The 9282-nt window shown below is 36.3% G+C and overlaps 2 protein-coding genes across 14 annotated transcripts in view; one reads left to right on the top strand and one right to left on the bottom strand.

The window, feature by feature from the left end:
* Positions 1–502: 502 nt before the first annotated feature.
* Positions 503–4703, bottom strand: LOC105339413 (RING finger protein 207). The gene is made up of 2 exons (XM_011444952.4): positions 4474–4703; positions 503–3473 (listed from the first exon to the last, which is right to left on the bottom strand). The coding sequence occupies exon 2, from the start codon at positions 3458–3460 to the stop codon at positions 1481–1483; it is 1980 nt and encodes a 659-aa protein (XP_011443254.3). The 5' UTR covers positions 3461–3473; positions 4474–4703; the 3' UTR covers positions 503–1480.
* Positions 4704–6408: 1705 nt separating this feature from the next.
* The window catches only part of LOC105339412 (rho GTPase-activating protein 15), a 47192-nt gene continuing 44318 nt past the window's right edge, over positions 6409–9282 (top strand). For 8 of the 13 annotated variants that reach the window (XM_066074090.1, XM_066074086.1, XM_066074083.1 and 5 more), the window contains exon 1: positions 6410–7628. In XM_066074090.1, coding sequence (XP_065930162.1) covers positions 6957–7628 — 672 coding nt within the window. In that variant the 5' untranslated portion in view covers positions 6410–6956. Of the gene's footprint in view, positions 7629–9282 lie in introns of all 13 variants that reach the window. The other 5 variants (XM_066074082.1, XM_066074085.1, XM_066074081.1 and 2 more) reach the window with 3 other exon arrangements.

Raw genomic sequence — 9282 nt, 5'->3', positions numbered from 1 at the left:
GGAAATGTCTATATCTTTTCTACATTCGGAAGTAATCGGGATACCTCGCACAATTTTTCAACGTTATCATCCGGGCTTATTAATGGCTGATGCAGTGCAAAACCCCGTAGACTTTCTATTTTTGGATGTGTATTGAAACCTGAAGCGGTAGAGGGGGCGTTTCAAACAGATAATATGGACATTTTTCATATTAGTAGATGAACGTAGTATGAGCACAAAGGTATTTATGATTATCGAAATATCAAACAAAAAGAGGTGGAAGTAAAATCTCGGGACAGAGTATAAAGTGAAATATGGTAAGCATAAATATGACAGTAGAGTTAGAGTCATGTGTAAATATTTACATCCACTAATTATTAGTCCCTTTATTTTCTTACAGAAATTGGTTCCATATTACCAGATACATGTAATTGATTGGTCGAAACCTTCAGCGACCTAAGAAAAATCTCGGACTGCAGAAAATAACCATGATGATGTCAGACTCGAATTTCCATATGGAGGCAAACTAAATAACATGCTAATATGGCTGTTTCATGTATGTTTCATATCCGCTGACTATTAGCGTATATAAATCGTACTGAAATATGAACTGACCATCACTGAACAATCTGTGTAATATATTCGTTTTGTTCAGTCCATGACCTCATCAGGGGATCAAAACTTTTCCATATAAATACACGCTTTATCCATAAATTCGTTACACCCGAATTCGTTATAACCGTAAATTTTTGAAAAGAATTGTTCAGAATTTTACCGGGGGCTCAAAAAAAACTTCGCAATATCCGAGAATTCGCTATATCCGTGTTCGTACTAAACGAGTTTTGCTGTATAAAGAAAAAACCTTCACAGGTTTTCTTCGAAACATATTCAAGAGTACGGAAAAACAAAATCAGGAAGAATTGTTCATAAATCTAAAGAGTTGGTGTACCTTAACTTCGCCTTTTAGGTTCAATAGGATACATATACAATACGCATTGCAGTGAAGTAAGACCATTGGGTTAATGTACGCATGTGTTTGAAACATGAAAATGAATCTCTTCAATACATTTGACGTTTTCCTGATTATCAACGTCGAATCTTACAGGTATACATGACAATGAAAACAGTGAAATGATATTGTTTTTAAAAGTATGAATAAAATAAATCCATCTCATTAAATTATTCAGTTGTTCATTATTTCACGATTATTAACGCGATTAACGGGGTTTCTTCCGAGAAATTTTAAAGCTGATCGGAAGTTGGTATGTGTGAATTATTCATAAGATTGACAAAAAAAATCAGTGAGTTAGCCGAAAGTAATGTAATTGTACAATGTAGGTTGTTTCCAATGTTGCATTATTATAAATAATGCAATGTATAAATAGCATTTTGTTCATGGCAATTTAAATTATTTCTCAATTATAAAATATCATTTTTTTATTTTCTAAAACCAACTAAATTATCGAAAAATTGTATCCAAATGTCTCAATCAATAAAACTATTACACGGAAAATATCAGAATAAAATCGCTTCTACAGCTGACGTCATCAAGGGACAACGCGAACTGGGATTGGTCAAATGACACACAGACAGCCTGCGGACTACAAATCCCATCATGGCGGCATAGGACTTCCTCTCTGAACCTCCCAGCATCATCAACCCGATGAACAGAATCGGAACCCCATCCAACAACAAATAGGTCGCCATTGGCGGCGAGAGCGATACCGCGTGGTCCTTTCATGTTGAAGTGTGTGTAGTGGAATCTCCTGTACACAGAGCGCGTGATGGCGGTGACCCGGTTTCGTTGGCTGTCGCTGACCAACAGGGAGTTCCCTGACGCGTCGAACCTAACGTACATTGGTCGTAAAAAGAGGGACCCATGGTTCTCTTCCGGAATCAGATTCATCAGTTCCTCCCCATTACGAGATAGAAGTCGCAGGGAAGCTGGAGACCCATACGGGCAGGTGACAACGAATTTATTCTCCGACGATGTATAACTTATTCCAAAGCAACGATCTTTGGTCTTTATTTCTTCTTGTAAGTTGATCCCAGCCATAATTTTGTATATTAAAATCTTCATGTTTTCAGGTATGGTAACCGCTATAATTTGATCCTCCATTAGTGTGACGTCAAACGGTGACTGTTGCATGATGTGTTCAGACTTCATTTGGAACTGCCTATCGAAAAGTTTCAGTTTGCTGTTTCCTTTGTCACAGAAGACCCAGTCTAGTGTTGGTAAAGATAGAATTCCCGTGATTACGCAAGCGTTCTCGTCAGACCTTGTCCTCACAGAAAATTCCCTATGCTCTTTCGGATAACTCCTCTCGGGACTCCTTCGGTTGTTATCATCCAAACCGTTTTTCGTGGAAGATGATTTCTTGGATTCGAGGCCTCCTCCATCAATGACGATGTCTCCCAGCGTTGAGAGAGATCTCAGAACTTCATCTAATTGCCTGTTGATTGCAAAGCTTACTTTGGGCAGTTTTTTCAGCTCCCTGTATTCTTCGAATGCCTCTGAGTTACTTTTGCTCCTTTCCTGGACTTGCTGCATACACTGTAAAATGTGACCATCGGTTCCAAAGCGTTTCACGTGGTCTAGTAATTGGTTGGTGTGCGAGCTCTCTGCATTCAAAGATTCTAACTTTTGAATATCTTGCTCTAGTTTTCCCCGATACTCGTTTTCCAATCTGCCAAGCTCTTCTGTCGATTTCTTCTCGCATTTGCTTAGAATTTCATCCACTCGATTTCGAACACTCCGAATTTTATCCCTCAAGTTTGGGAAAGTGCTGTCCACCTCAGAAATAGAAGACCGTGTTGATACCAACGCTTTCTTTGCAATTTGCAACTGACTTGAAGACTTCGAAGAAGCCTCCTGGAACTCGTATGACTTTGCTTTTACTTCTTCATTTATTGTCCTTATCTGCTTGCATTCCTTATGTTTTGCTCCTGCACACAGAGGGCAGATGAGCTCGTCGTGGTCCTCACAGAACAATGTCAGACCTTGATGGTCGTGGATCGTACAGTTTGGGCCGTACACAAGGCTCTTCGTTTCGCTTGTTTTCGCTTCGTTTAAATCCATCATTTCGTGTTTCATCGTAGTCTTTAGTGAATCATGAACCTCAACGCAGCTTTTGCAAAGCGCTTCATGGCAACTACGGCACCACTTACTTCCAGTTGTCGACTTCCGTTTCCGTTTACAAGGCGTGCAAAGAACGTCCTCATTCTTTAATCTGTGCACCTCCGCCAATGCTCCAACGAAGTCGCTTGGCGGAAGTTGCTCCGCCCATTTTTCCGAGGACTTGTTTTTAGTCGCAGTCAATTGTTTGCAAACTGGACACGAGTATGCAGACAGCTTGCTGCTGAAAGTCTGGGTCAGTTCCTTTTGGATACAGTCTCTGCAGAAGTCATGAAGGCAATCTAAGTGACAGGGGCTGGTGAAGTTCTTGGCACAAAGTTTACAAGTGACAAAACTTGAATCCATTTTGGTGCTGCAACTGAAAGGTATAAAAAATGAACAGTAATGTACATGTATATCTAATCTTGTCCAAGGGGTTCGGTTGCTTTTTGATAAATAAATTTAGATATCAAAATTTACAACAACAAAAACTAATTCATTAATCAGTTTCATCAGTTTTGTTTGATCAATAAACGTTGGTTTGTTTTCAGATATTGATGTTGTAAGAAATTGAAGTAAAATAGAACACCCCTTTGTTAATATACAATACATGTTACCTTTACCAAATCTATACACACAATATAAATGCCCGCCATTTCAATTTGCTATAATATAAAAGGATATTAAAGGGGTAGATGGGTAATGGCTAGCATATAAATGGCTGCATGTGATTGCATGCGCGGATCTAGAAAACGTTTCATGGAGTGGGGGTGTCTCAATGGACACTGGTGTTTGTATTGGGGAGGGGGGGTGTCCTATTTTCAGTAATTTTACTGAATTTTACTATGCCGTCTATGGGAAATTTTAGTTTTTCTCTAGAACTGCGCATGCAAAGAAGTTTTTTTTTTAGAATAGTTGAAATCATTGTGTAAGTGAGAGTTGTCCATCTTGCCATAGGAAGGACGTGTCTTAACCACGAGATCAAAACCATTGATCACTGAAATTCCAAAACGTCGATCCCCTGGGGGTAAACCAGAAAATAGATGTACGCCCACGCTATTCTGAATTGATATTGGAAATAGTTTACAGAAAAGGCTTGAACAATATTAGAATATCTGACTGAAATACTTTTATAATTCATTTTATTCTCTTTATTCTGTACATGCACGTGTGGAATTTAGAGTAGTAGCTTTAAAAGTTTTTTTTCATTCAATAGTGTTATACTGTTATATCATATAATTATACCATTTAAACTTTATATATAGAATAAATAAATGTAGAAGACGTGTATTCATTGCAAATATATATATATATATACACACGGCAAATGTGATACATGCTAGCTAATACACATGTTCTAGATAAATTTGAAATCTTACCTAATGAACAAAGTAAATCTGTGTCTTCTTTCGGTAATCGAGACGAGTATTCCAACCTTAGCTGATTTTGTTCAATAGATATCCGACAATTCATCGATGTTCGAAATCCACAGGTACAAACAAGCATGTCCAAACCTCATATTTACTCGTGCATTGTGAAATAAAAGTTTAAACCGGAACTCAACTAAAAACATAAAAAAAATCTTTGCATGCACTTTATAGAAAATGACTGCGTTTTATTTGCTGAATATGTATTGAAAGCCTTATACAAACTCTAGATTGAAATGGAACATAAAAGGAAGCTATTATGTATGGGATTCGATTATTTTGTTATTTGTGAGTCTCGGATGATCTCATCAAAGAAAAGGAAATGGAATTTAAAAGGAGTCAACGCTCAATTCGATAAAAGACCAATAAATACACATCAGCGTACAAAAATATTCAAAGCGTCGCTCTGATGTAAAAATGTGTTCTCTAATTTTAAATTTTTCAATTTAATTTTTTAAATTTATCCATTCAAGTGTGTTATTTTTCTTTCATGGATACTTACTTTTAAACGCAAGATAGACAAATTGAGAATGTGTAGAAAAGAAAAGCAAAATTTTTATATAACTTTCCATTTTCTTTACATGTACGTTTCAAATTGCACAGAAATTCAGCTGAAATTAAGCAGAATGTGGTTAAAAGACATTCACAATTTGTATAAAAAAAAAAAAAAATAAAAAAAATTAGGAGGGGATTGGAAATTTGCATTAGGTTGAAATTCTTAATTTAATTAAAAAAAAAAATACAAAAATCACATGATACTTTATGATGACCTTGGCCTTAAACATGATTATTCCATCGTTCCGTCATGTGTTTAAGACAGTCTTATGTTTCATATAGTCTATTTTGGTCGCGTGAGCTTTCTCCAAAATGACGTCATTTTTTTTATTAATCGGGGCAGCGGGCGAACGTAATCTCCATTCGTCTCCATAGTTAACGTTGTTCCGCGTGAAAATATTAAAATCACACAATTATTCAAGTGACTTATTTAAAAAAAAAACTCATTTTTACTATTTATTTAATTAAAGTTACTATACTTGTCAAAAATCCTATCTTTAATATCACAGTATTGTCCGGTCAAAAAGTCCTCTGATGACGTATTGACATGCTAAAATTATCATGTGGTTTTGTAAAAGTTTTTTTTAGGTTGGAATCCTATATAGCTATGTAGCGCTATAAACGAAGCTTGTTCTAAAATTATAACGTTATCAATAATCATAAAAATGACGGTTTTGTATTAATCAGGCACGTAGCATCAGGGGGGGGGGGGGGGGGCGGAGGGGGGGGGGGCTGCCCCCCCAACCCCCCACTTTTTCTCGCAGCAACAATTTTTTTAAAATTTACATATAAAAAATGAATTATAATGGAGTTGCCCCCCCCCCCCCCCAACTTTTTTGAAAGTAAGTAAAAAATTGATATGAAAATAAGGAAATGAGAAGTCAAATTGAAGTTAATTTTTTTAAAATTTACATATAAAAAAAATGAATTATAATGGAGTTGCACCCCCCCCCCCAACTTTTTTGAAAGTAAGTAAAAAATTGATATGAAAATAAGGAAATGAGAAGTCAAATTGAAGTTACTTGCTCTCAACAAAGTGTACGTGTCCTGTGTGTGGTTTTTTTTTGGGGGGGGGGGGGAGTTCCTGAAAATACTGTAACTTAACCGAATATATACAAAAAGTCGCATCTCTGTAGGCTATTTGATGGTACATGTATATGAGATAATTTTCACTGAATTAGAGCGGGGCCTGTAATATTTTGTATTGGTTTGACACGTTGAATGACAATGTATATTGTATTGGAGAAGGGGGGGGGGGGGGGGGGGTTAAATGTTAGTCAACTTCCTCTTGTAACTTTTAACCAATCAAATTCTGCGTTGCAAAATAGGTTCGGACTGAAGTAAACAGCAGAGGGCGATGTCTGCCTCTTGTGTACTTCCGGAAATAGAGTAGCAGTTTCCTGAACAAATTTTGTCGCCTAATCACGATAATGTAGAGAGATCGACCGATACACAACAACTCCAAACGGAAAGAAGAGCATGTTGGTGATTGAAGTAAAGAGGTGGTCGTTTTATAATTAACCAGTTTGCAGAATCAGCAAGCCTTCTCTCTTCGATTAGGTTATAAACTTTCACTATCGAAGTCACTTCTCTATTCAATGTTTTTAATGCAACGTCATAACATAAACTTTTGCATTTAAACATATATATGAAGATTCGATTGCATTGCCTATAATGACGAAGAAATTGCTTTATTTATAGTGCATATTGAGCATTAACTATTTATGGCATCGGAGGGGGAAAAGCTCTTAAGTGAATGAAAACTTTGTAACACAAAAATTTCGATATCATTCCAATGAAACGGAAGGAAAGTTCTGTCATGTCCTGTTAAGTTCGATAGATTTTTTATTTATAAAGGGGGAGAAAAAGAGATAATCAGGATGAACAGTGAATTAGAAGGCGCGGTGTCGGATGATGAGGAGTACGATCCGTATTCCATGATGCCTGTCACGAAACTAGTGGCTCTGTACGACTACTCGTACCAAGATGATGACGGAAACCTCGTCCACATGAAAGAGGGGGAGCAGTATCATTTAATTCAGAAAGAAGGCGATTGGTGGGAAGTGGTCCGGGACATGGGTGATTCGGACGATCTCTCCTTCTACGTCCCTGCTAATTATGTGCGCGTTGTTGACAAGAGCGGCGGAAGTGGTGTAAACTCCTCAACTACAACGGCGACGAGAGCGGATGAATCATGTGTTAGGGATAATGAAGAAAACAGACCAGGAAATAGAACGCTATTTGAAGATTCCTCTGACCTCTCAAGTGAGCAAGTGACTCCGGAAAAAAATGTCGACAAAACAGAAAATGGTGTGCAGGGATTAGTCGACAAAATGGCGGAGGACTCGATTAATAACGAATTGAGATTTGAGCGTAAACCATCCACCACATTCTCAACGTTCGGAAATACATCAGGATCTTTAACGCTGAACACCAGAGCTGCTGATACCAAAGGACTGAGGAGGAGTTTTTCTGACGAAGGAGATTATGTGAATTTAGACCAGTACAGACAAGATATTGGGATTCCTTCAGACAGAAATCACGACGATGGGGTAAGTGTATTGGGCAATTGTTAGTAATGATTGTGTCGTATTACTAAATATACTTGACACAGATTTGGTAATATATATATATATATATTTCAAGATTGAAGATGATGGTAGCACTTAAACAACATTGTTTTATAAAGTGATGTGTACTGATAATGCCTGAATTTAAGTGTAGTCATTATGGACATTGATTTTTACATGTTTGTCACGATGACTGCAAAAAGTGTTGTTTGCTTGGCCTTGTTTGTTTTTAATTGTTTTCTTCATGCAGAGCTATTGATTGTCTAAAACTGGTGCTGCTGAAAGGCTATCAAATTTTGGTTATCCTTATTCAAAAATTGACCAAATGAATGTGTGTTTCCCACTTATTCTTATTCCAGAAAATATATACGTATGATCACTAAATCATGGTTATCTCTTGACTTGCTCCAATGTATTGCTAAACATAAACATATTTCTTGTGTAGAATTCAGCATGTTTCAGGAGCACTGCAGGGTTAATTGTTATTATATATATTATATTAAAAAAGTTGTGTATACAATGGGAAGATTGACAGTGACAATTCTCTGTTTACATGTCCTTGTAACAGATATATATAGCAGCATTATAATGGCTATTTAAGAAACAAAGTAATTTGTTTTTTGTTATGTTGTGTTTTGGGGTTGTTTTTTTTTTTTGATTTTGCTTGGTTTTTTTTTTTGGGGGGGGGGGGGGGGAGACATTCACTACATTGTCTCGCATAAATGCTTAATAAATTTAGATGTATACAATGTATGTGATAATATTTATCAGTAAAATTATCGAAAATTTAATATAACATGTACATTTTATTGATTTAAAATTGAACAATTTACATGAAATAATGATTAAGGTTATATAGTTTTTACACATAAATGTAACGTTATCTTGTCCTTGCAGAGGGACATTTTACTTAAAGTTGAGTTATACCGGTGTATCATATATCATATAAAAACTGAAATTCTTTACTCAAGCAGATCTAGACACACCATTTTACAAGCTCCTTTTTGAAAAGCAGTTCCCATCATATCAAATGCAGTGCTTAGTGCCTTGGCCTGCCAATCCTTACATTGTTAAAAAATACAATTTAGAAATGTGCTATTAAATCAAAATTGTGCAACCTTGTTGAAAAATTTATGGTAGTACTATGGGAACTTCCATACCATACCACCCTAATGCATGTGCATTAAAATTTACAGCATGCACGCATGTAGGAAGGTCTTGGATTGGCCGGTAGTTTGAAATTCAGAAAAGTTATACATGTATATGTATTATAAATATAAGCAAGAAAGTAATACATGTACAATTGTACATGTTTGTAAGAAAAGTTTTATTCTCGTTAGCTCCTTACAGTATGTGTGGAAGTGCAGCTCATTATTGTTCTTGGGTAAATTTTACGCAAGTGGCCCCTGCATGGTTTTCTGTTGCAGAACAATCTCGGCAAAACTGTAGATATTGTATTATGTTAATTACACAACATGTATTTAAAGGTGTATTTTTAGAATTTCAGAGACCTATCTCTTATTTATTGGATGTGTAATTATCATGATTATTGAAATGAGGGTCCAACTTAAATATTTAAAACATGACCAAATCACGCTACTACTCTCCAACCCCTTTCTTTTTTTGTGTGTACATG

Source organism: Magallana gigas, chromosome 10 (genome assembly GCF_963853765.1).
Source record: "Magallana gigas chromosome 10, xbMagGiga1.1, whole genome shotgun sequence".
NCBI classification, from domain to species: domain Eukaryota; kingdom Metazoa; phylum Mollusca; class Bivalvia; order Ostreida; family Ostreidae; genus Magallana; species Magallana gigas.
The sequence above is the reverse complement of the archived record's forward strand: the minus strand, read 5'-3'. Positions and strand labels throughout refer to the sequence as shown.

Coding starts and splice junctions, on each gene's coding strand:
- LOC105339413 (XM_011444952.4), bottom strand. CDS start 3,460: ATGGATTCAAGTTTTGTCACTTGTAAACTTTGTGCCAAGAACTTCACC.